Source organism: Chrysemys picta, chromosome 10, assembly GCF_011386835.1.
Source record: "Chrysemys picta bellii isolate R12L10 chromosome 10, ASM1138683v2, whole genome shotgun sequence".
NCBI classification, from domain to species: Eukaryota; Metazoa; Chordata; order Testudines; family Emydidae; genus Chrysemys; species Chrysemys picta.
In genome coordinates, this window is record NC_088800.1 from 84,515,621 (window position 1) to 84,542,847 (window position 27,227).

General features: G+C 46.0%; 1 protein-coding gene and 1 non-coding gene across 3 annotated transcripts; both read left to right on the forward strand.

Moving 5' to 3' along the window:
- The first annotated feature begins 129 nt into the window (after positions 1–129).
- On the forward strand, positions 130–26,381 carry TBL3 (transducin beta like 3). Of its 2 annotated transcripts, none has more exons than XM_065560252.1 (22): positions 130–269; positions 7,884–7,935; positions 8,068–8,163; positions 9,867–9,914; positions 12,103–12,244; positions 12,835–12,919; positions 13,588–13,758; positions 14,128–14,203; positions 14,341–14,437; positions 15,107–15,318; positions 16,694–16,835; positions 17,677–17,735; positions 18,575–18,678; positions 19,711–19,861; positions 20,548–20,778; positions 21,628–21,698; positions 22,858–23,014; positions 23,455–23,513; positions 24,041–24,144; positions 24,831–24,902; positions 25,561–25,719; positions 26,101–26,381. In XM_065560252.1, the coding sequence occupies exons 3-22, from the start codon at positions 8,089–8,091 to the stop codon at positions 26,214–26,216; spliced, it is 2,331 nt and encodes a 776-aa protein (XP_065416324.1). In that variant the 5' UTR covers positions 130–269; positions 7,884–7,935; positions 8,068–8,088; the 3' UTR covers positions 26,217–26,381. The 2 variants fall into 2 exon arrangements, with proteins under 2 accessions (XP_065416324.1, XP_008162998.2); XM_008164776.4 differs by lacking the exon at positions 130–269 and adding an exon at positions 5,857–6,016.
- LOC112059069 (small nucleolar RNA ACA64) lies at positions 2,406–2,535 on the forward strand. Its single transcript, XR_002888280.1, has one exon. It is a non-coding gene; the product is annotated as a small nucleolar RNA ACA64 (small nucleolar RNA).
- Positions 26,382–27,227: the final 846 nt, after the last annotated feature.

Genomic DNA, 27,227 nt, shown 5'->3' on the forward strand with positions numbered 1-27,227 from the left:
GCCTGTGGTTGGTGATGACGACAGTAAAGCTGCATGCAAATTTTGTAAAAATCTAGATTCGTGCACATCATGCAGGGACTGGCAAACATAAAACAAATACAACACCATTTTCTTCTATGCACCTGACAGATACTGGATTTACAGAATCAAAGCCTTCAACCACGATGCACCAAGCAGATTTAAATCTGGCCTGCTACATTGCCTGCCACTCAGAAATTAGTTCCCTGGATCACCTTGGGGAAGTTGTCGGATCAGCGTTCGAAAAAGAGGTAAGTTTGCATTGCACAAAATGCATGGCGTTAATAAAACAATGTTATTGCTCCCTGTATGTTCTCTGACCTCATCAGATATTGGTGAGTCTCAGTATTCACTGGTAATAGATGAGAGGACAGATATTGCTGCAGTAAAACAGCTTTGCATTGTAGTGCGCTACTTCAGTTCCTCCTTCAACAAAATTGTGTCTGCATTTTTTTGGGGATTAGTCAGTTTGGAAAGTGAAACAGCAGACGCAATTGCTACAGCACTGATTCAGTTTCTTGACCATGTTGGTCTGGATTTCAGCAGGTGTATTGGGACTGGGACTGATGGCTGTAGCATCGTGATTGGGAAGAAAAGTTCTGTCTACACACATCTCCAAAGGAATGAGAATCTCAGTTTGATCAAATGTATATGTCACTCTATCCAGCTGTGTACCAGTAAAACTGTAGAAATGCCAGCCAATCTAGAGGTTTTTTTAGTTTCGCATTCCTACAACTGGTTTTATCACAGCTTCCTGAGATTTGGTACATATTCACCACCTGAGTAATCACGGTAACTTGCCCTCCAGTCTCTTTCCTACTCTTGTATCAAGAGCAGCAAAGAGTCCTGTGGCACCTTATAGACTAACAGATGTATAGGAGCATGAGCCGCAGGACTCTTTTCTGCTTTTTACAGATCCAGACTAACAGGGCTACCCCCTTTGATACTTTATATTAAGAGTGTTGTTTCTAGAAAGTATCCCTTTATCTGATCGCAAACTCCTGGACTTCAATTTGAGTAGCCAGCCACTTGGCACTGTGTGCTGTTAATTTTGGAGAACTGTTTACTGTTGCTTTAGGAGATGCAAAGCTTGACAATGCTCTTGAAGCTAAACAAGTACAGTTGAGACTTCCAGAAAATATTAATCTGTGGGAATCTATGTCCGTGTTCAGTCCATCAGTTATTCTCTTTCAGGGAAAACCTCAACTAATGACATCTCCATGCTGAAAATTTTCAAAGATGACTTGGGGGCCTTGGATGCACAGTATCAAGCCATCAACTTCCAGCAATGGAAGAGCACAGATTATGACAATGCGGAGCAGTTCTGGGTGGAAGTATACACTTTTCAAGACGGTAGCGGTGAACAGTGCTTTAAAGAGCTAGCCCTGTTTGCACTTTCCCTACTGAGTAATGCTGATGTGGAACAAGTGTTCTCATTGTTCACCCGAGAGAAGTCCAAGCACTGGAACAGGATGGATGACTCTGCGCCGTATACTGCACCTCCGCTCTAGGTTAAGAAGACTGGGGATGTTATCAGGATTTTGTCCCACACTAGGATGTGGTAGTACATTCCCACGTTGAACATTGAGGCAACAGAGACCGTGGAGGATGGAGAGAGTAAAGATGACATTTCTTAATGTACGTACACACCAATTGTGACACATTAAAATAATAATGTTGTATGCAGCAAAACTGAACGACTGAAAAAATGGTGGAGTTTGTATAAACACCCCCACTGCCCTCCCTCTGAAAGGAGCTGAGCTTGTTTTGAAAGGGGTTGGGCTTGTTTCGAAAGGCAGTGCCCCCCCCCCCCTTTTTTTTTTCCCCACTCTTCCCCCCCCCCCCCCCCCCTTGTGAGACTTGGCAACGCTCTCCTACAGGTGAGCTCAAGGGAGCAGATCTCTGTAGCCGATAAGACCAAGGGATGGTGTGGAGCCTGGCAGCAGACTGCAGAAGGGCAGGTTAGCTCCGCTGTCACCCCAGGCGCTGTGCTGTGTTGGGTGACTGGGCATTATCGTGAGGGGTTGGGGGCGGGGTCCTGATAGTGCATGCGGCGGGCATATGTCCAGGACTACACCTCCAAGCGTGCCCTGCTCCATCCTTCCTCTCTGGCTGTGGGCTGGCTTCCACAGGGCATGCTGGGAGGTGTAGTTCTACTGGTGCCTTATGGACTGGGGGGCCCCCAGCGTGCATAGGCTGCTAGGGACCTGCCCTTGCAGGGGATCCCACACTTCTTCCCGGGCTCTGCATGGAATCCAGTGTCTCTTGGAGTCTCGCATTCTGGTGAGCTGGCTGAGGCCTGAGAGGCTACTTGTCTCTCCAGGGCCCTTTCCCCATTAGCACCAAACTGCCATCAGGCTGTGGTAGGGCACAGGGTGTTCTCTGGCACTGTTTGAAAATCACCTCTGGCTTCTGCAATGGCCTCTGGGGAGATCACCGTGCCTACAGCAACAGGAGCATTAAGCTTATTGCCCACGGACCCAATGTGTGGGGAATAAAACCCATGTTCCTATAATTCAGGCCAATGGGAGGTGGCTGATAATAACACTGTCAGTACTGTCTGGGAGGAGAGGGACATACTGGGGAGTTATTGTTTTAAGTCTGGTATAACTGGTGTTTCTAAACAGAAATGTTTGGTTTTTCTTCCAGCACACACTGGGAGTCCGAAGAGCCATGGATCACACATGAACAATCGAGAGTACGTGGAGCATCTCAGCAACATTCCACATTTGTACCCCTTTCTAGATGAATATACTAAATGCAGATTGTTCTGCTTATAAATGGGACACTTCGAAGACCATCTCACTTAAACACTAATAGTCTTTAATGCTGAAAACATCTGAGTCTCCAGCCCTTATTCAGCAAAAGAAGTTGACCAGTAATTAGTATGATTGTTTGCATGAGTAGTCAAATTGTAGTGAGTAATGCTGACAGGAGCGTATTATGGTGGTGTAGTACAAAGCCCAAAGGTATAAGATGCTCTTTTGGTACTGCGTTGGAATAGGGCTATTCTATTTGTATTCCAGCAGTGCCTAGAGGCCTATAGTGAGACTGGGGCTCTGTTGTAACTGCTGTAGAAAGGTAATGGATTTAATGCTTTCAGGCAGGGCAGAATGTCTACGCAGGGGTTCTTGTGACCCCTCGGGGTTGCAAGGTGATTACATGGAGGTCATGAGCCCTCATTAAATTAAATTTCCTCCCCCCATTTTTAATTTATCATGGGGTCACAGAGGCTTGCTGTGTGAAAGAGGTCACCAATGCAAAAAGTTTGAAAACCGTTGGTCTACAGAATAAGAGGATGTTGTGCCCTGCTATAATAAGTTATGATAATTTAATTTGAGGCAGCAATTTAAAGGCCTTTATTTCCAAATGTACTACTCAGTAGTATCAAAGGGGTAGCAGTGTTACTACTGAGTAGAGGGTCAGACTATGTGTGGCAGGGGAAATGCTGCCCTCTAGTGAGCAAAACCACTTAAATAGGATGCTTAGAGAAAGTAGTGGCCTGGTTACTGTCTGTGCGTACAATATGTCAAACTTATTAGAATGTCTTTCAGTTGTAAAAATGCTGCTTCTAGGGGACGGTATAAATTTCAGTGTGTAATAAAATATTTGCTTACTGACAGTTTTTTGGTTTCATTCATTATTCCAGTAAACAACTTGCTATTTGCAGTGTCTGTAAGAGCAAATCTATCTGCCTCAGGCTGTTCCTTCCCCAAATTGTCACCTTTCAAAGCAGCCTTAAGAGTAGCCACTTGTCTCTGCTTTTTTTCCAAATGAGGTTAAACCTGGCTAGAGGATCTTCGTAATTGGTTTATCAAATGCTTTACCGTTAGGAAGTAAATGATCACTAGTCATAATTGCGTTTGACACTTAATCTGTGCGCTTATAGAGCAATCATATGTTCAGATACCCAATTGTACAAGTTTATTAATCTCATAATGAGGCATAACCCGAACACAGTACAGAATGAACAAGCTTGCACTAATTTGTCATTGAGATGCTTATTGTCCAAGGGGTTCTACCTATGCCCATGTGTGTCAGGATAAGGCCTTTGTCTGCAGCCATATTAAGAGCAGCAGCCGCTATCTAAGAAGCAGGAAGTCAAATCCTCACTTGCCATCTAAATTACATTAAAACAATGTAATAGGCTGTTAAGAAGGAGATTCTGTCCTAGTAGCCCCCACGATCACCAGATAAAGAAACAGATCTTAAGGTGGCTAAAGAGAACTTGGTTTGATAGCATCCTGTCTGGCAAGAAATTGCTTATCAGTAGTTGTGGCTGTGAAATCCTCATTTCTTTGTTTTATCTTTATGGTCCTCACTTGCCTATTTTTCTGTATGATTGCTGGTTCTTCAATTTTTATTTTTGGTTACATAGTTAATTTTGCTAGGTGTAAATTATTTAAGATGGTGTAAGAGTATGGTTAGAGAATTTTATTACAGTATGTTAGGATTGATTAGTAAAATCATTAGTTAAGGTATAGCTAAGCAGGACTCCAGTTTCGCTATATAAACTGGGGTCCAAAAGGAAGATCTTTAGGAACCAACTTCAGGACACAGCCCCAAGAACAGAGCTGCCAGATCTCAACACTGCCACTGACATCATGCAGAAACTGGAGTCCCCAGATGGACCTGATCCTGACTGGCCATCAAGAAAAGTTCATCTGTCTTATTGGGAGTGGTGAGCATTGTTTGTGTAGCATGTGTATTGTTTATTAACAATCATCAAAAAACACACGTTAAGTAGGATATTACTGTGTGAAGCTCTTTCACTGGTAAAAGATCCTGCAGAGTGTAGGGTTATGCCTGAGTTCACTGAAGGGTAAGGGTGGGTGCCTAAATTGACAGGAACAACAAGGAGTCTGGTGGCACCTTTTAAAGACTAACAGATTTATTTGTGCATCAGCCTTCATGGGTAAAAACATGCACCTGAAGCAGTGAGGTTTTTATCCACAAAAGCTTATGCCCAAATAAATGTTAGTCTTTAAGGTGCCACCAGACTCCTTGTTTTTGTAGATATAAACTAACACGGCTACCCCCTGATAAATTGACAGGGTTATGCCTTGAGCCCTAGGAACTGCATAAAGGCGGGTACCCCTAGAGGCTAAGAGTAACAGAACTTTTGGGTGGGTCCTGAGACTAGTTAAGCATGCAAAAGTTTCAAGTGTACAAAATGCTTTTTGCAGGTGTAATACAGCTGCACCTTGCAGTTACTCTAATGTGAAAATGTCTGCCTTTCTCCATCTGACTTGCTAATACCCTGAAGGGCTGTTGTGAACATGAAGGGCAAATTCAGGGTCTGCTCTGCCAATATACCAGACCATCTGCAGGATGAAGGATGTACATATAAGTGATAGCTGGCATTGACAGCCATCACATCTTTCTCTCTCTTCCCCTTGTTTGAAACTGTAGGCTAGGTGCAAAAGCTGCTTACAATTTGCTTTTTGGTAGGCTACCCGAGGCAGCCATGTGTAAATAAAATAGATATTAAAAGTAGATCTACCCCATGAGCTTGGGCGCAGCATAAATATCTGGCGTAGGGGGTAAAACCTGATGTACTGGCCAAATCCCAGTTTAAGTCGCTCTAGTTTCCAGCCACCAATCCCGACTAGTGGCACGAGGCTGCTGTGGGTGGCCTCGTTTCCTCCCCCCCAGAGGTGGCTGCACTGCAGGGCAGGGTGAAGGAGCCCATCTCCCCCCCCCCAGCGCACACATTCCCTGTCTCAGCCCCCGGGACAATCTGCCCGCATTCAACATGGCCGCGGGGCGGGGTACGAGCGCCCAGCCCGTACTTAATATGGCGCCCGGGAGAAGTGACGTCAGGTGGGAGCGCCGGAAGTGATGCTTTCGCCCTTGGCAACCTGAGAGCGCCGGAACCACATGGGCTCCCTGCGATCGGTGGGGGGGGCGGGGAAGCGAGATTCCGGGCTGCTGAGGGGCCCAGCGGGAGTATGGCGGCTACCCGCCCCGGCAGCGCCCCCGTGCGCTTCAAATCCAAGTGAGCGGTGGGGCCGCGGGGGGAGCTGAGATCCCCAAGGGGCCGGGGGGGGGGGAGCTGAGGGAGCCAAGGGCCGGGGGGGGGGGGGGAGCTGAGATCTTCAGGGAGCCAAGGGCCGGGGGGGGGGGGGAGCTGAGATCCTCAGGGAGCCAAGGGGCCGGGGGGGGGGAGGGAGCTGAGATCCTCAGGGAGCCAAGGGGCCGGGGGGGGGGGAGCTGAGATCTTCAGGGAGCCAAGGGCCGGGGGGGGGGGGAGCTGAGATCTTCAGGGAGCCAAGGGCCGGGGGGGGGGGGAGCTGAGATCTTCAGGGAGCCAAGGGCCGGGGGGGGGGGGGAGCTGAGATCCTCAGGGAGCCAAGGGGCCGGGGGGGGGGGCGGGAGCTGAGATCCTCAGGGAGCCAAGGGGCCGGGGGTGGGGGGGAGCTGAGATCCCCAGGGAGCCAAGGGGCCGGGGGGGTGTCTGTGGAGAGGAGCTGAGATCCCTGGGGAGCCAAGGGGCTGGGGAGGGGGGGAGCTGAGATCCCCGGGGAGCCAAGGGGCTGGGGAGGGGGGGAGCTGAGATCCCCAGGGAGCCAAGGGGCCGGGGGGGGAGCTGAGATCCTCAGGGAGCCATGGGGCCGGGGTGGTGTCTGTGGAAAGGAGCTGAGATCCCCGGAGAGCCAAGGGGCTGGGGAGGGGGGAAGCTGAGTTCCCCGGGGAGCAAAAAGGGCCTGTGGGGCTCCTTGTGTCTCAGAGATCCAAAAGCCTTTTGGAGGTGGCGTGGGGGAGGCATTCTCTGCCAGTGCTGCCGCCAATGTGGAGGGGCCCGTTTGTACCATCACTTTGGGGTTGCCATGGTGGGAGCCCTGGCGTTGCTGTGGCGCTAAGCGGTACTGTGGCATAGGGGTGTCTGCCAGGAAGGTGGCTGGGAGGGTGCCAGGCCAGTGGCCAGTCTCTGCTGTTGTGCAGATGGGACAAGCCTGGGATTCTGTCACATACACGTGATATCGAGTTTGTCAGATAACAGTTGCTTTCCCCTCCCCATGCTGCCTCTTAGTTGTTGTTATTTAATAACACCCACAGAACACATTGGGAGTGAGGGTTTTACCTCTGGTTCTACCTCTGGCGTATTGGTCTCATCTCCTTAAGGAAAAGCTGGGTAGATTTAATACAGAATGATTCCGTACTGTAGAGAATGGTAGGATTTGTCAAACCCACTTTTGACAGGATCTTATCTTCTGTTGCAGTCTATAGGTGTTTAACAGTGCTTTTTATCATCACTGTGATAAGGAGCTAGTGAGCAGACTTTGTGCTCAAGCTACTGTTTTACACTGCTCCATTTGAATCACCTGGTTCCAGATCACCTAAACATAACATGATGCACATTGAATCACTGGTAGTTACAATGCTGTCTCAGTGGGGCATGTTTGCTATGTCAGCCTCTGACGCTTTTAGTGGGATAACGCATCTCTATTTGAAACTCAACTTTCACTAGTTCCTGTACACAACAATAAAATAGTTCTGGGAAATCCAGAGTAGTTTGTTGTTGGATTCCTTGTCTTCACAAACTTGAAGCAGGGATTCATGAAGGAAAAGATGTTACAGGAATAGACTTGAGCAGTTACATAGAAGCATTTTACTGTAATTTATGTTCCTGGTACATGACTCAGATAATCCATTTCTTTCTATACATAGCACATGTTGGTCTTTTTTATTTTCTGATATTTCTTTAGCTACAATTTTTTTAGCGGGTTTAATTCTGGTAAGACGTGTACATATAGTGTTCCTGCGTATGAATAATCACTTCAAAGTGCTTTTAATGCAAATGGTGTAAACAAATCAGTCTATTTTAACTGTTCCTCTATTTATGTTTCTTTTTCTCCTTTCAGCTATGCTGTGTCTAGGAAAATTGAGCCTTTCTACAAAGGAGGGAAAGTTCAGGTAATGCCAAACTCCAAATTCTTTTACTGAAATCTTGGGGGAGGAAAGTAAACAATGATGTGTTGGTGCTAATGTATAAAAACATACATCAACTTTCTTTTTGGTGCCATAGACTTTTTTTTTCTTTTCTAGCTCAGCCGAGATGGAAAACACATGTTTTGTCCCTGTGGAACGAAACTAAATATAATGGACATAGCAACAGGAGCCCTTGTTCATAGCATCGAACAGGTGAGATGATGCAAAATCAAACTAACTTAAGTTTTCTAGATTAACTTTTATCTACTAACGTGATGTATTTAATTCAGTATTTTCAAATGACTTTCAAAGGGTGTTTTACCTTTATTACTGGGGCATTCATCTAAAGGCACTGAGAAGAAAGTTTGAGTATTGAAGAATGAGAAATGTATCTGAATCTAGACAGATACATTATTTATTTGCAATGTCCCTGGCTACTATGAGATTTGAAAACATTTTCAAAGTTTAGTTCTTGCTAGGACATGGCTAATACAGTTTCATGTCTCACTATAAAAGAGGGCCTTTTTCACTGGTGCAAAGAAGCAGTTCTGAGTTTCCATGAACAAGCACTGTCTGCACATGGAATGAAAGGGAATGTATTTTTTCCCAGTACTTTTGTACGACACACAGGTTTTTCTTCTTGAATGGACCACTTTCCTACCCATCCAAGGGGGATCCGTGCAGTCATGGGCCACTATATAAATCCCTGGTACACCTTGAATACTGCGTGTAGTTCCGGTCACTCCATCTAAAAAAAGATATATTGGAATTGGAAAAGGTGCAGAGAAGGACAACAAAAATGATCATGGGTATGGAACAGCTTCCATATGAGGAGAGATGAAAAAGACTGTGACTGTTCATCTTAGAAAAGAGATGACTGTGTGGGATATGATAGAGGTCTATAAAATCATGAATGTATGAAGTGAATAAGGAAGTGTTACTTCTGCACGTAACACAAGAACCAGGGGTTACCCAGTGAAATTAATAGGCCAGCAGGTTTAAAACAAACAAAAGAGAGTATTTCTTCACGCAACGCACAGTCAACCTGTGGAACTCGTTGTCAGGGGATGTTGTGAAGGCCAAAAGTATGAGTGGGTTCAAAAAGAATTAGATAAGCTCATGGAGGATAAGTCCATCAATGGCTATTAGCCAAGGTGATCAAGGATGCAACCACATGCTCCAGGTGTCCTTAAACCTCCAACTGCCAGAAGCTGGGACTGGATGACAGGATGGATCACTCGAAACTTCCCTGTTCTGTTCATTCCCTCTGAAGCGCTAGCACTGGCCACTCTGAGGCCAGGACACTGGGCTAGATGCACCAGTGGTCTGACCCAGCATGGTGGTTTTTATGTACTTGTTATTTATCATGGGAAACTGGATTTAGTCTCAAACTCCAGACCCCAGTGGTGAAACGTGCTTGCAGACGTGCATCCTGGTGGGCTGAAGCGATATAGTCGGCATGGGAGCTTTCTGGTCAGAGTAGGAAACTTGCCTGTGAACAGTCTCTCTGGAAATGATTCACCTTTTGGATTGCCACTGAAATGAAGAGTCTGCACTTGACAGTGGCATGAGCTAAACGAAAGCTAGAAGCATCTCCCTAGGAAGATATCTCATTCACACACTTCACCCTGTTTCTGTCCCTGTCTCCCGTGTCCCCAGGTTGGAACTGCTCAGTCAGGGAAAGAAGTGAAGCATTGTGGGAACCAGGAGTCCTTAGCCCTGTACAATGTACCCAGTCCTGTTAGTCTGTCTTGTTCATGGGTATTCTGCAGTTTCGTCTGCAGGAGATTCTGTGATGAAGCGCAAGAAACAATGTAGCATGTGTAGGCCATGTAAAACCTGTACAGAGAATAGGGCAACATGGCATTTAAAAATATTGCACAGATGATTTAACTGCGTCTTTCTTCCATTTATAGGATGATCAAGAGGACATTACATCATTTGTTCTTAGCCCTGATGATGAGGTATGTGTCAAGTTACACTTGGTTCCTTTTTTTCCACTTTAATAGGTCCCATAAATAATCATGTCAGCACTGGAGAATATTCTGCATGGAATCATCCTGCACTCGCAAAGGGTGATGGTCCAAATGGGGTCTGATTGGACTCTCCCAGCTTTAATTTCTGACAGGATTTTCTAATAAATTTTGTGCAGTCTGAATTGCTACTTCCAACAAACTTGCATCCTGTATAAATTAAAGGGAATTATTATTTAATAATTATGTTACAATAGTGCCCAGAGGTAGCAATCTGGATTGAAACTATATTGTGACAAGCTCCGAGCAAACACATACAGGGAAATGGTCCCTGTCTCAAAAATCTTATAATCTAGGAAGACAAAAAACAGAGGGAAAGGGATGCAATCAAATATAATCAATTTGTTCATGTGCATAGATTGTACCAGCTGCTATTTTAATTTACTCCATGAGTTAACTCTAGACCCATTCTTGCAAATATGCACGTGCTTAAGAGTTTGCAGGATTGGAGCCTATGGTATTAATTTTGATGGAATATTATGGCCCAAAGAGCTAAAGATGTTAATGTGACCCAGTCACTGTCCAACACTGAACAGTTTTAAACAAAGTTCAGGGTTTCGTAAACAGAGACATCATCTTCTTAGTACACTGGCAAACACTGCTAATTTGTGTGTTTGTTTTTTAACCTTTTACTAAAGATGCAGAAAAGAAAGAAAAACCACGAGAACATGTGAAATGTAAAATGTTAAGACTTTAATTCCAACAACTTTCACGTTTTAAAGGTGGTAATAACTGTCCTTTTTGGGGAAAAGAAAAGGTAGTTGAAATTGACTGGAGCTGTTGTAGTTGCTGTTAACCCAGTACTGTTTCCTAGAAGACAAAACAAGGCAAACACAAGAGGGAAGAGAAAAGAATAGTAGAGAGAGAAAATTCAGTCTCTGTCTCTGGTGTTGACTTTCACTTGCAACCTCACTGCTGGAGAAACATAGGCATGGCACATGGTCTCATCAGCCACTCCAAGACCTGGCAAACTTGTACCAGCATCGAGCTGTTTAAAGCATTGCTTTTAACATACGGCAATGTTGCAGAATGTACAGTCTTGGTGGGCTAATCCGGATGCTTATTAGACAGAAGACAAAAGGAAAGAAGTAAGAAAAAGGAGAAGGAAGGTCAGGAAGAAAAAGAACATACCAGGGGGAGGACAGTGACAGCAGGCACCAAATCTCTGGGATTCCAACAGGATTTAGCCAGAGCCAGCAGAGATGATGTCATCTGGGTCCTTCTCTCTGGCCTGGTCTGGTCAGGTCAGGACATCTCTCAGGATCAGGATGACAAAGGCCCAATGGTGTCATGGTGGATCCCAGGGTCCCAGAAGATGGTGGGAGTGGCAGCCATGCTGGTGTAGCTAGCTTCTTCTGTTTTGCCTCTCTCCCAGCCAGTAATTGTTGTTAGCTTGAACTTTATTTTCCCCCAAAGTCTTGTCTTTTAGGGACCCCAAAGGGAACGATTGGTGGAATAGCCCATTCCCTCATTAATTTATTTACCAATTAGGAGTAATTTCCGACACACCAATTTTGATCTGTCAATTTCTGGTCCCGTCCTTCTCTTGTTTACCAGGCATAATTTTAACACAGTCATTGAGTTATATTATAATAGGCCTTTTTGTTTGTACTAATTGGTTCTGTGTCCCTTTTGCATCTTTTCCCCGTCACCATTTATTGTTCTAGGTTATTGTGACATTTTATGAACTTATTCACATCTCACAATTACAGTAAATTTGTAGGCCCAATTATTGCAACAGGTCTTTATTAGCTGTTTGTTATTATCTGTAATGCCTTCTTCTGAAAGACTAGCAGTTGCTTCTAAACTTACTTGATATATTGGAGCGGGGAGGCAGAATTTTATCTGTTTGTTGCATTACAGCATTGCGTTTCTGTCCAGTTCATTTGTGATGTACTTACATTTTTATGTTATTTATATGGCTTCCAGGCTTTTGCTATAAAAAAAAAATGCTGGGAAATGAATTAGTTTCAGAATTAGCTTCTTTTGGTAACTGGAATTTCCTGGCTTTTGTCTGTCTCTGGGTTTTCTAAATTTCGCTGTGAACATAATGCAGAATGTAAATATACTGGCTAACTTAATCTCTGTATTTTCCTCTTTTTCCTGCTTTTTCTGTTAGATTCTTGTGACAGGAAGCCGGGCATTGCTGTTAAAGCAGTGGGAATGGCGACAGAACAAGTGTAGACGTACGTGGAAAGCAATGCACACAGCACCAGTGGCCACCATGATCTTTGACCCCACTTCCACTTTGTTGGCCACAGGTACAGTCTGACTTCAGTGTCGCATGATGGGGGAGTCTGTTTTTGTGATGAAATGACCTTAAGTTCTGTGCTGTTAGACAGTGACCCCTGCTGTTCGAATAAAATCAAAAGAGAACTTGAGAGCCTCTCAAGACTTTCCTGTTACTGCAATAAGAAGATTGTTTTTATGTAAAAATATATTATTAATTGAAAATTCTACAAATTATCACATGCACCTAGAGAGAAGCTTGTCTAGTGGTCTGAGCACATATCTGGAAATCGGAAAACCCAGCTCTGAAACTCACTCTCTGTCAGGGAGTGGGTGCAGGTGGGGTTGGGCAAGTCCTTTAACTCTTCTGTGTCTCAGGGTCCTCATCTCTGAGTAAGGACACTAACTGTACCTGTCTTTTGTGAGGACCAGTGAGTTAATACTTACAAAGCCCTCTGAAAATGCAAAGTGCTATAATCCGTGAAACCTCCCTGGGTGTCGTGACTAACTGTTCGCTCTCTCATTTTCCCTCTTCTGCTTTTGTAACCTGTGAAACTGATACAACTGCTAGTGTCCCAGCCCTGCTGTGTTGTTAATTTCTTCATGTCCTTTCTTCTTGTAGGTGGCTGTGACAGCACCATTAAGATCTGGGATGTAATCAAACAGTACTGCACGCATAACCTGAAAGGATCTACGGGGGTTGTACAGTAAGGAGAAAATCTTCTTATCTTCCATTTTCCGTTAGGGAAACTAGCAGAGACAGTTTTACCAAAACACTGAAATTCCACCCAGGTGTTCTGTCTGAAATAAGGAGCAGCAGCTTGGGGATCTGGGTTTGTGACCCCAATTCTGTTAGCAGATCTTGCTGTACAATTGCAATCTTTGCCAGTCCTTTTGGCTCAATCCCAGTCTGGTCATTAGTATTATCCTGAGATGACTGAGTAAGAAGAGCATTCTGGGTAAGAGAAATGCAAATGACTGTACTAAGCAGGTCCAAAACTGTTCTCGGTTTCCGATTTTTGATCTGCTTAACGGAGGGACCAGGGCTATAACTAGCTGTTGCTTTGGGAGGAAAAGATAGGGAGGGAGATGATGTGGTTAAGGAAATCTGGGAGCTCCAGTTCAGACACCCACAATTGACAGTTTATGGACTCTTTAGATCATTTCCTAGGGCAAAGACCTATGGTAAATTTTCCCAGTGGGCGGACTGTGGATAAATGAGATTCGACAAAGGAGGTCAGTAATTTAAGCCCAGTTCAGCTAATGTGAATGATCTGTCATAGATGCTAGACATTTACGTTATTGCCGTATCAGAGACGATGCTGATTGGTTTGTGCCTGCATTATGCTAATCTCTCTCTACCCTCCCTTGCTAGCATCGTTGAGTTCCATCCCGATATCTCCCGCTTGCAGCTCTTCTCCTCCTCAATGGACTATATAATCCGGATCTGGGACCTGAAATCCAGCAAGTGTATCGCCTCTCTCGACGGCCACTACAGTGCTGTCACCTCTCTGGCTTTTGCTGCAGATAAAGACACGCTCATCAGGTAAACTTGTTATGGGCTTATCAGATCTCCATTCAGATTCCCCCTCCCCAAGAAACATATGGCATTCTCGTACTGCCCATGGGGTTTCCTGTTTGAGGGAAGGAAGGGGTGACAATACAGCACGTTGGGGCTCCGAGAAAAAGAGAGGTTGAGGGTCTGGGTTTCACCTAATCATGCTCTGTGCCTCAGTGTCCCACGTGTAAATTGGAGATAATACTGATCTGCCTCACAGGGATGTGTGTGGCTTTGTTCATCCCGTGCCTGACCTAGAGAGAGGTTGACCAGCCACAGCTCCACGTCTGACTTTGCTTTGAGATTCTTGGCTGGAAGGTGCTGGTAGTGAATTTTTCTTTATAACCTTTGTTGCAGCTCTGGTCGTGATAAAATCTGTATGGTATGGGACCTGAAAACAAGAGAAGCCAAGAGGACCGTCCCTATATATGAGGTGAGATTACTTCCCTGGTGATATTTGACTAGAAGTCAGGAAAAAAGGGACCTGCTTTTGATTCCAAGTGGTTACTCAGGCTGTTAAATTCTACTTACCTTTTACTGCGCCTCATGGTTTGTCGATGTCTCTCGCAGAGCGTGGAAGCTGCAGTATTGTTACCCGAGGGTGGAGATTTCTCACACTTGGGTGTGAAGAAGCGAGGGCTTCACTTTCTCACAGCTGGCAGCAAAGGTGAGTGAGCCCCATGGAATCTCCTGTCTTGTCGCTGCCTGGCTCGGGTGTAAGAAGGAGTAAATTACACTCTGTGGCCAGCCATTGTCAGGGCTCAGCACCTTTTCCATTGTCTTGTATCTGTTGAAAGCCAGGTCCAGTTCAGTGAGCCTGTTCTGGCACTCTTGGGATATTTAAAGTAGCACTTTCTCCCCCTCCCCATCTCTGCTAAGCTTTTACAGTCCCAGATACCACGGTGATGAGTGGGGGATGAACGCCTGCTCAGATTTCATAGTCTAGATTTAATTTAGAAAACACCTTCTGTCTTAGGCATCATGTTTACATGAGAAAATTGCACTGGTTTAAATGAAATTGAGTTTTAAACCAGTGCAAACCCCTCTGTGGACACTTCAGTTTGAGTGGCTTATTTTGGTTTAGCTTAAACCTGTTCCTAATCAATTTTAGCTAACCTGAAATAAGTCTGGCTTAGACCAAAGTCAGAGTGTCCAGGCAGCCTTTCACATCCACGGAACTAAATCAGTTTAAAAATCACACCATTAGTTACACCAGCACAGCTGTCTCCTATAGACAAGGCTGGAGTTTGAACGGACACACCTCGGAGGACCTTTCTGAGCGTACTGTGCAGGTAACGTAATGCCACTAACAGGCAGTATACATCCCATGCACTAGGGATCCTGCACATCTGGGAAGCCGCCACAGCTGCCTGTGTGTACACCCAGCCCGTGCCCTACCAATGTGTGGACGCCAAGGAGGAGGAAGAGGGCAGCACGCACGGTCTGACACACTGCATGCTGGTGCCTGAGAAAAATGAGATCGCAACTGTGACTGCTGAGCATAATATCATCTTCTACGATGCCCAGACGCTTCAGCTCAGAAAGCAGGTACCATGTACCAAACCTCAGTGCCTCTTCTCTTCCCCCACCGTACCTTGGGACAACTCCATGTCCAATGACAACATTTTGTCAAATGGTTCCATCTTCCCCAGCTGTTGCTACATCTAAAATGATGGCATCTAAATTAACTGTTATCACTCAAGAGGAAGATCTTGGAGTCATTGTGGATAGTTCTCAGAAAACATCCACTCAATGTGCAGCGGCAGCCAAAAATGCGAACAGAATGTTGGGAATCGTTAAGAAAGGGATAGATAATAAGACAGAAAATATCATATTGCCTCTATATAAATCCATGGTATGCCCACATCTTGAATACTGTGTGCAGATGTGGTCGCCCCATCTCAAAAAAGATGTATTGGAATTGGAAAAGGTTCAGAAAAGGGCAACAAAAATGATTAGGGGTATGGAACTGCTTCCATGTGAGGAGAAATTAATAAGACTGGGACTTTTCAGCTTGGAAAAGAGACGACTAAGGGGGGATATGATAGAGGTCTATAAAATCATGATTGGTGTGGAGAAAGTAAATAAGGAAGTGTTATGTACTCCTCCTCATAACACAAGAACTAGGGGTCACCAAATGAAATTAATAGGCAGCAGATTTAATACAAACAAAAGGAAGTATTTTTTCACACAATGCACAGTCAACCTGTGGAACTCCTTGTCAGAGGATGCTGTGAAGGCCAAGACTATAACAGGGTTCAAAAAAGAACTAGATAAGTATATGGAGGATAGGTCCATCAATGGCTATTAGCCAGGATGGACAGGAATTGTGTCCCTAGCCTCTTTTTGCCAGAAGCTGGGAATGGGCAACAGGGGATGGATCACTTGATGATAAACTGTTCTGTTCATTCCCTCTGAAGCACCTGGCATTGGCCACTATTGGAAGACAGGATACTGGGCTAGATGGACCTTTCGTCTGACCCAGTATGGCCGTTCTTATGTTCTTTCCCTTTTCTCCTTGGTACTCAGATCTATTTCCAATGCACAGAGCACAGGTTCATTGATAAGGTTTCTTTGGGAGAGCTTTGCATTGTCCTGAGTTGGTGTCTATGCAGTATGAACCAAAGACCTGGCATCAGGAGTTATAGGTTGTTCTTTGCAGGGATTTCTTCTTAAAGAAATGAAACAGAGACGAAAGGGCAGTGAGGGACAGACCATCGAGGAATGCTCCACATCCTTAAATGTCTATGTATTTAAATGGAGGCTGTGCTATGTGAGATTGTTTTTAAGCATGGCATCAAATGACAGATCCCCAGGAATGCACAGGAATGCAGTGCTACCAGCCACCGTGGCTGTCATTTGGGTCTTCTCTCGCCAGCTCGTTCCTTGCCTGTTAAGCTGTCTCTTGTTTCGTTGCCCCCAGTTTGCAGGTTACAACGAGGAGGTTCTGGATGTGCGGTTCCTTGGCCCTGCTGACTCTCACATTGTTGTGGCTACCAACAGCCCTCAGCTGAAAGTGTTTGAGCTGGCAACGTCGCACTGCCAGATCCTGTACGGTCACACAGGTACGCAAGGACCTAGAGGCTTGTCAGCTCTGCACTGGGCAGGGAGGAGCTGTGTGGGTCACCCCTGGAACTGGCTTCTCTCCTCCCAAGACTCGTCTGCGCGGAGGCGGCAGTGCCCTCTACCGTAGGCATCTGCTCTGCAGGCGTTGTGCATGGAAGCTCCTGCTGCTCTCCATGCTGTCCCTGTTTTGCTTAAAGAGAAGCCTTTATTCTCCAGGGCTGTTGGTTTAGCATCTTTCGCCAGCACTGAAATCCTCTTAAATTCTAGATTAGGGTGTGGGGGGTCGAAGACCGACTCTGAGTGTTAATGCACTTTGTGACTGCAAGTGTCTAATCAAATCACACCAGGTCCACAAACGTAGCCAAGTACTTACTAGAAAACGACAGCGCTCACAGCGTAGGTGTGTTTTGAAGTGCCACAGAGCTTCCCCTCACCCCTACTGGGCGGTGGACTCTGCCTTACTTCATGCATTTCTGTTGTCTAAATACAATATTTTGTTGCTTTCCCTCATGCGTGGAAGGTGCTCCCTGTAACCATCCACAAATCTCATTAGCCTTCAAACCCCTTCTTAAAACTCCCCTTTTTTTTTCGTAGCCATCACAGCAACTTGGCAGTGGTTATCCCTGAGATCACTGCAGAGCATGCTGACCAGTATTCCCATTGTTCCTTTTGCTGCCCCATCTGTTACCTCTTGTTTTATATTGGACCCTGCTCTGAAGTGCTTAGAATTAATCTTTTTGTTCTGTTTGAAATGACTAGGCCAGTAGGGTTCTGGTCCACAACTAGGGCTCCGAGGCGCTACAAATCATGAACAATAATTGCTGCCATCTTTCCTTTCAGAAACCGTTCTGGCCCTGGATGTCTTCAGAAAGGGCTTGATGTTTTCTAGCTGTGCTAAGGTAATCTAATATTTCCTTTCCTGGGTATGTAGTAAGGCCCATTGCTTATAGTGACCTTTATTGTTGTGGGCAGTTTTCTGCTCATTTTCCTTGATTTTGGAAAGGACTTTTGTACCGATGGAAACTTCTGTCCTTCGAAATTCTAGAGAATATCTAGAGATTTCATAGATATCCAAGCTCTTTTTAAATCCTATCATTTTTTTAACATTGTCCTTAGAAAAATATGGGTTGGTTTTAGTATACTGGCCCAACAGGAAATCCCAGTTGTTTTATCTTCCTGGGATCTTTAGTATTTGTGCTACTCTTAGTAAGCATGTGAGCTCAGAGCTATTCATTGCTGCCGAAGTGGCTGGGAGCAGCGTGTAGCACAGATGATCAGAGGTAAGGAGACAAGGGGCAGGCTGTCGCAACATGCTCAGAAATAAAGTAACTAATGTACATTGTAGCTTACCATTAAAATTACCTTTAATTTGTCTAGCTTAGTTTGCAGAAACGGAGATTTAGGTTGGATATTAAGAGCGTTTTCTAACTCTGAGAATAGCTGAGCACTGGAAAAGGATAATAGGGAGGTTGTGGAATCCCCTTGAAAGATTTTTAAGCACCGGAGGGTGAATTTAGGTAATCTATTATGTCCTACGTTTCTATGATTCTATGAATATTGCTTGGTCCTGTAAGATGGAATCCCTCATTACAGTTGTCTATCTGTGCCCTGAAGTGGTGGTGATGAAATGACTGCAGGCATAGATTTTTTTTTTTTTAATACCTGACACACTGGCTATTAATACTAATCTATTCACTTGTCAGAAAAGTATAACTGTTTTCCTCCTTTCCTGTTTCAGGACAGAAGCCTCCGGGTTTGGCGGATGGATAAAGCAGGCGATGTGGTCTGCGTGGCCCAAGGATTGGGTCATGCCCATGGAGTGGGTGCGCTCTCTTGCTCAAGGTAACGGAGGCATCATTCTTCTTACATGTGGTCTGTGTTCACAATGAAGAAACCACAGTCTGTTTGAACCAAGGCTGCTGCCTCTGCGGTATCCCAGGCCAGTCATGGTAAACGTGTTGACTTGTAATGTGATGAAGTTGGAAGAGAGACTTTTTTTGGCCCACCCTGTTGCCTCACCACCCCCAGCTCTTATGTTTGCGCTTCTCCTCTTTGTCCGGCTGGCTCAAGTTTGTATAGATCAGGGGTCGGCAACGTTCGGCACGCGGCTCACCAGGGTAAGCACCCTGGCGGGCCGGGCCAGCTTATTTACCTGCTGACGTGGCAGGTTCGGCCGATCGCGGCCCCCACTGGCCGCGGTTCGCTGTCCCGGGCCAATGGGGGCGGCGGGAAGCGGCGCGGGCGAGGGATGTGCTGACCGCGCTTCTCACCGCCCCCATTGGCCCGGGACGGTGAACCGCGGCCAGTGGAGGTCGCGATTGGCCGAACCTGCCACGTCAGCAGGTAAATAAGTTGGCCCGGCCCGCTAGGGTGCTTCTCCTGGCGAGCCACGTGCCAAACGTTGCCGACCCCTGCTCTAGAGGAACAAAAAGATGCAGGATCCTTGATCCATCTAGCTCCTGGATTACGTTACAGTGAATTAGAGAGGGAAGGGGAGAAACACAGAGATAATCGACCTTGCTGGGAAATCTTGCTTGTTTATAAACTCTTCTCCTTTCTTCACATTTGTTTCTATTTGGACTCCAATTTCTGTATTCAAAAGGTGCAATTCATTAAGTGATACTTGGCTCAGAGGAGTAATGGTGCCTGTGGCAAACAGCTGAACTGCTGGGGGCTGTTGTAAGGGTTTAAATGAAATGAACCGAAGCTTTTGAAAACATTCAAACACTGAGCTGTTTGAAATCCCAACTGAGTGCGTAGGATGGTGCTGGAGAAAGAAAAGCCATTTTCTCTGTGCAGGTGAAACAATTGTTTTGGTTTATTGCATTTGACATTTTTCCTCTTCATATCTTCCCCTCCCACTCCTGCTTCCAGAATGAAAGAGAGCTTTGTAGTCACCAGCAGCCAAGACTGTACGATCAAAGTCTGGAATCTCCCAGAGTCCCTCACTGCCAAAACAAAAGCAGGCTTGGTCTCTAGCCCTGAAATCCTTCATGCCCACGTGACGGAGAGGGGTCACGACAAGGTAAAATCTCAGTGGACTGGAGAAGGTTCTTTTTCTGTGGAAGCTCCACGAGCCAGTTCTTGTGCTCTGTGCTTTGAGTGCCTTTGGCCGCAAGGTTCAGTACTTCATAAAACATATGTTTATGGATTCCAGGCAGTAACATGACTGGTGAAATAACTTCCACTGACATCAGACAAGGAAAATCAGTGATTTATTTGTAAAGTGGAGGCTAGGGAAATCCCCCCCTGAAACTATTTGTTCCTTTCGCTAAAAAATAATTTCCCAAGCCAGGGCATGTATTTTTCTCCCCTCTCTTTGTCTGTGGCTTTCATTCAGATGTTTTAGTTACTCTAGGAATCTCAGATCAGTACAGGAAACAGATGTGTGTCTGAGACTGACGGAGTTAGTGGGACTTGGCTTGGGGGCACCTGCCTATAAGCATAGAACAGCTGCACAAAAGGAAAGATTTCATGTGCTGGGGAGATCACATCATGGGAAAATGTTGTATTTAGTTTTTAGTTGAGCTGTAACAGGTGTGTTAGCTATAAAACAGGTAAGGTCCCGGGAACAATGAATCTTGAGGGCTCAGAATGAGCATAGCCAGAACTTGTACCTCTCTCACGCCTCCGTTCTCAGCCCTGGGCTATCCTGGTTAGTGCTGGCAAGAGAATTTCATTGCTTCGCTCCTTTTGTGTGACTTTCTCTAGGATATAAATAGTGTGGCGGTTTCTCCAAATGACAAACTGATTGCCACCGGCTCACAGGACAGGACGGCCAAGCTGTGGTCCTGTCCTGATTGCTCTCTGATGGGCATCTTCTCGGGACACACGCGTGGGATCTGGTGCGTGCAGTTTTCTCCTGTGGATCAAGTCTTGGCCACCTCCTCAGCAGATGGCACTGTGAAGCTGTGGGGTCTTCATGACTTCAGCTGTCTGAAGGTAATGAAAATTCAAACTCCTGGGCCGTCTAGACAAACACTTGAATGTGGCAGAGATTCGTCAGGGCTGCTCCAAACAGACACGGCTTGGCCAGACTAGCAGAAGTGTAACAACACTGCCGTGATGAGGGAAAAGCTGTTCAGGCCTGGGTTTGTTCTCCAGGCCTGCACAGGCAGCAAGCCCCTTAGCAATACTCTTGAATAACCTGCTTCCTTCTCTGGCCAACCCAGGAGCAGTGCAGGCTGGGTTGACGTGACAGAGATAGGACCTTGGAGGAAATGGGCATAGAACAGAGTAATTTGACTCTTGGTCTTCAATGGAGAAACATTTCTCCAGTCTGTCTCATTATTAGAAGGAGGTAGATGCTAAATTGCACCCTTCTTATTGCATGCTCCTACCTTCAGATAACTTAGTAGTCCTAGTGCTGTGATCCCCACGTGACTCTTCCCCGATGGTGTTATCTCCCATCTGACACAATAAGCAGGTGAATCAACTTTTCAGCAGCTGACTGATCCAGTTAATGTAAATGTCTCGCTCTGATCATACTGTGATTTAACCTTGGATTGCATGTTCCAGCAGTTACACTAAGCTTTTATAAAGTAGTACTGGGATGCGTCTTTTCTTCCCTCCTACCTTTCCCACCCTGTAGCAAAACGCAGGTTCCGGGGATATGGTTTGCCTGCTTGGAACTTCTTTATCTAGCATCTGGGTACAGATTTCGTTCTCGTGAAAGAAGAGCGCCATTCCAAACTGCCTCTTAGCTCCAAACAGTGAGGCATGGTCTCCCCTGTGACCTGGCTGTCTAATATTCTGTTACTTCTTTTTATACTTATTTTTTTTCCCACCCAGACTTTTGAAGGTCACGACGCCTCTGTGCTGAAGATAGTTTTCGTGAGCCGGGGGACACAGCTGCTTAGTAGGTATGACCTTCCTCTAGGAGCCTAAGTGAAGCTAGGCCAGTGCAGCGAACTGGCGAACAGAGGCTTGAGCAGGAGGTTGAGTTGTTGATTTGAAAATCCCCTTTCCCAGGGAGAGAGGTGTGCTCGGCAGGTGGGATTCTGACGAGAGAGGGAACCACATTCAGTTCTGGAGTAAGCAGGTGAGACTCCCATTGAAGTCAGTGGGAGTTGGGCCTGCTTACGCTGACACTGGATTTGGGTCTTAAACCAGCAACCAGATGAGTCAGCACCAGCCGCCTTGACTGTAGCCCTTTCCCAGAAGCGAATTGTACGTTCACCTTGCTGATGGGAAAATCCTCGATTTCTGCTCAGCTTTGCTGAAGTGCTAGTTCCGCCCCTACTCGTCCTCCAGTCTAGCACCTGTGTTGTTGTGTTCCAATAACCTCCACTGAACTATCTGGGACATGAGAGATACCCAATACGTGGGCAGCTCTGAAGGGGCATTTCACCTCTTGTAGCGGGCGTGAGCAGCAGAGGAAGGGTTAATCAGCCAAAGGGAAACGAATGCAGACCCCTCAAGGAAAGGGTTTTCTGCCTTTACTAGTTGTAAACAGAAATAAAACCTGAATGAATGATCTTTGCACTCTCCAAGCAGAGAGAAATGGAAAAAGCCAATGAACTGCATACACAGCGAGACGTACATTGGGGTTTAAAACTCTTAGTTCAGAGAAGAAGAATGGTTCGGCCGCTAAAGCGCTAGCCTGGGTCTTGGGAGACACCAGTTCAGTTCCCACATCTGCTACCAACTTTATGTCCCCAGCAAGTCACTTACTCTCTGTGCCTCAGTTCCCTGTCTGTACAATGGGGATAAGAGCACTGCCCTGCCTCCCAGGGGTGCTGGGAGGGTACATACATTCGGATTCTGAGTGCCTCAGATACTGCCATGATCGGGGCTATATGAATAGCCAGGATAGAAAGAATACTCTAAGGGGATGTTCATAGCATCATTTGGTTTAGTTTGAAATGATTTTTAACCTGACAGGGTCCCGTGATGGTGTGAGAGTGTCACTTTTACCAAGCCCTCACTTCTGACAGGTTGCAGCAGAGCAAGACTAGGACCGTGCAGTGCCGATTTAAATCCAGAGATTTACGTTTGGTTTCTCTTTCCCCTTTCCAAAAGCGGTTCCGATGGGCTCTTGAAACTTTGGACGATTAAAACAAATGAGTGTGTGAAAACCTTAGACGGTCATGAAGATAAAGTGTGGGGTCTCCACTGTAACAAACAGGATGACCTGGTCGTGACAGCATCCAGCGATTCCTGCGTCATCCTGTGGAAGGTATCGTACATGGTCCTCCTTCAATTTGCTTTAAGAAAAGAATGGAGGGAGTGTGGTCTAGTGGTCAGAATCCAGGACTGGGAGCCAGGCTGCCTGAGTTCTGCTGTCCTCATCCTCCCCATCTGTGAAATGGGGATAGGCAGATACTGATTTCGGCCAAGGCTCCAGAACAGCACTGGCTACTTCTCTCTAAAGGTAGAGACAGGAAAAGGCCCTGAGCAGCCTGCAAGCAGCGAAAGGCGCAATGGGAACACCAGCGATGGGTTGGGAAGGGGTCAAGTCCATGGTGCTGTAAATAATTTGGGGAGCAGCTAGATTCAGCATTTGAAACCCCACATAAAGATCTTGTTGTGGAGCACGTGATCCTACTGAAAAGCTGGGCAGGAAATCAAACTCTGTTCAAGCAAGACTGACAGCGGCTGTGTTGTGATCTGTTAAAGGATGTTACTGAAATTGAACTGGAAGAGGAGCAAGCTAAGCAAGAGGAGCAGATTATGAAGTGAGTAACCCTGAGCAGTACTTTGGATAGTTTATTGTCTCCTTTATCATGTGCCGTCCCCATGAAACTGCCCTTAAAGCCTTCCCATTCCTTCTGATTCATAAAGCAAAGCCTTTGTTTAGCTGGTTGTCTGCCCTGTAATCTCTCTCAGCTCTTCATCCGCTGGTGTAGGTTATCTTTGCTTCCCATAAAATCTTCATATAATAACTATTAGCTTGGAAGTCAATGAACTTCAAGGATCTGTACTGCTGAGATAAGCCAAGTCAGACCATTGAAACTTACTCATCGTTCATTTTCTCCTGTGTCAGCCAGCACAGAATAGCTCAGGAACCCCTTTAACATAATGCCAGGATAATTATCGACACAATGAGGGCACTGTGGCTTTCACTGACTAGCCTACTTTTATTATCTTCTTGGCACTAAATCTCTATGCATTGTTACCATTGAATTTGCTGCATTCTGCATAACGTTTTGTTCTCTCAAGCAAACGAACCTCTGACAACCTCTTCTTCCTGACTGCATTACAGAGATCAAGAGCTTTCCAACCTGCTCCATGAGAAAAAATACCTGAAAGCTTTAGGGCTGGCAATCTCTTTGGATCGGCCACACACGGTGCTGACAGTGATCAAGGGTAGGTGTCCACTGTCAGTCAATGTTCTTTCTGGAGTCTTCCAAATCATCCCCTTCTGTCAGGTAAAGGAGACAGAAACCCAGAGTCCAGGAGCCTCCCACTTCTATTTTCCCCTTTTCTTGTCACCTCTATTTTTTGATTTGAAACCACCAATGCCCCACTGCATTGTGCCCAACAGCAAATGTTTCCTCTGATCTCAAAGCACAAGCGCATCTCAGGAAAGGTCACTGTACAGACTTCAGTGGGTCCTCTAAGCGTCAAAGTTAGCGGACAGGGCAGCTTTCATCCCTAAAGCCAACAGCCTGAAACCAGACTCTTTATTGAGGTTAATTGTTACTTTGCAGTATTTTGTCTGCTCATGGCAGTGACGCCAGGTTGCTGATTTGGTTGTCCCGGAGATCAGATTCAGGTTTAGAGTTTGGCAGAGAAACTAGACCTAGCTTTCATGTCTTTTCATTGGCGATGAGGAATTGGGCTGAGCCAGGGTGTTGACGCAGTACAGTATGCTAAACATTCTGAGTGAACGCAAAAAACCAGCACGCCTTAAGCTATAGTGTTGCACACTCATAAATACCCCAAATTGTTGGATACTTTCTGCTTCCAAAGCTTGGCTTCTGATTGTCACCTTTTTGTTTTCTAGAAGTTAATCTTACCATTCTTTCCTGTCTCTTCGCTTTCCCCTTTAGTTATCCTTAAGGAAACCAATGGGAAAGAGAACTTAGAAAAGAACATCCTTAGACTGCGGAAGGATCAGAAAGGTTGGTTGGGCTATTGCTCACGTGACTAAAAGAGTATTTTAGATTAGAAGCCTGTTTCCTGTACTGAAACTAGAAGGACTAGAATCATCCTTCTATTCACTCTTCATCACTGGCCTCCCACTGCCCAGCGCGACTGCTGCCATCAGTAAGGGTGCCAGTGGTGACGTAGACCTGAGCCTGCTACAGGCAGGTCTGTGGCCACACAGCTGCCATGCAATGTTCCTTTTCACCCCGATAGCATTTTCCAGCCAGGTGTGTCAAAGCATCACAATGCCCCTAGGAGGCAGCTACGTTCTATTAGCCCTATTTTGCAGATGGGGAAATGACGGCACACAGGAGAATAAGTAACTTGCCCAAGTTGGGTCCGGAGCAGAGCTAGGAATTTAGAACCCGGAGATTTGCATCCCTGTCACCATCTCTGTTCACAAGGCCACTTCCATATGTTATGATTAGTTGTTCTCAATCAGTCCAGTGAGGGACTCTCTATACAATTACTATTGGCCCCCAAGCTTGTCACTCAGTCTTGCATGGAAGCTCGCCTGACCTGGCGGGTATGAAAACAGATCCCTCCTGAACTGGCATCTCTTGTGGGGTGATGTTGTCCTTGAGCTTGCGTGTGTGAACCGCACACTCCTGAATTTCTGGCTTTTCTCTGTAGAGTCAGTGTTGAAGTTTTTGGTGACATGGAACACAAACTCTCGAAACTGCCATGAGGCTCAGGCTGTCCTTGAAACCCTCCTAAAGCACGAAGCGCCAGAGTGTCTCCTGCAGTATGAAGGGATTAAAACTGCTGTGGAATCCCTTCTGCCTTACACCGGTGAGTTAGAAAAGAGACCGTATCTCAGCTCCGTTCCAACGTTGGCACAGTTGTCTCGCTCAGTGGCTCACACTGCGCCTGATCTCAGCCATGCCCTAGATCCCGGTCTCCGAGCTGTGCCTCGGACACAGCTTGTAGACAACAATACACTATAGTGTTGCCAGCTGTATTGTCCTTCCATCCTCATACCAGTGCTATGTGGAATGAATAATTGCTTCCTGGCGTCTTATTATCAGCACTGAAAAATAATTGTTCAAAGTCTGTGAAGATGATACACACTCAGCATCCTCTCCTTTCCCCGTTAGCCTGAGTCAGGGCAGAGAAGAGAATTCTCTCTGATTTTCCTTGAACTTAGCCATAATTTTTCTTTCCTCTTTACAGAGCGCCATTTCCAGAGACTCGGCCGCTTATTGCAAGCCTCCATGTTCATCGATTTCATGTGGCAAAATATGAGACTAGCAGATGTGTCAAAGTGGGAAGAGGACATGAGTCTGTGACCTTTTATATGCTGTTTGCAGTATACTGAGGGGAATGACTGGCGAGCCAAGGACACGCACACTGACTGCAGTGCCGCACGCTAACATTAGTTGGCTTCCCCCCCACCCTCCCAAGTTGCAGTTTGAGTATTTTTATAATAAATAGTTCAAGTTTGATTTTATAAATGAGCGAGTCCAGTCTCGACTTGCTGTCTCCTCAGTGCCGTAGATAAGGAGGGGATAGGCTGCCTGCCCGAGTCTGACTCCTGCTGTGTCCGTTCTAGAGCAAAGGTCCTCTTATCATTAGCACTGCACCCTGTTGGGAGACCATCCCAACCCCCCGCTTTCTGTCTATGCACCAGCTGGTATCTCTGCTCATTCTCCTCTGTATTGACCTCCGGGGAAGTATCCCTCGCTTGTGGTGAGCTTGCTAAGGATTCAGCTCGCTTGTGGCTGTGTAGGTTGGGTGTTGGTGCACACCCTAAAGAAAGGGCTGTATCCTAGGGCATGGAAGGGGTGGGCATTACCAGCTTTCCATTCTACTCGAGAAAAAGACAGACAAACGCAATGTTTCCTGGGATGGATTCAGTAGACTTGCGTCACTGAAGCTGTTTGGAGGGTCATAGGAGCACAAAGGTAAAGGGTAAAGTCCTAAATCTCATTGTTACTGCGCTGCTTGCTAATCTACAGCTGTGCACTAGGTAAGCAGATGCGTCCCTAGAGAGTAGAGAGGGAGGAAGTTGCTTCTTAATGGCTTTTAATTTCTCTGTCTTGTCTGCATCTTTCTCCCTGTGAGAAGGAAACAGGAATTCCTCAAGTTGCTACAATGTATCGTAGCAGGAGGAGCAGTTTAAAGCGACTCATTCCCACAATAAGCGATTTCAGTCTTTAATCTTCAAAAGGAGCGGCTGCAGCACAAACTATACACTCAAAGGGTGTGCTTGTGCTGAGCTGGCCGAGTTTATAGGGACCGTCCCGATATTCAGGGCTGTGTCTTATATAGATGCCCCCATCCCCTGTCCTGATTATTCA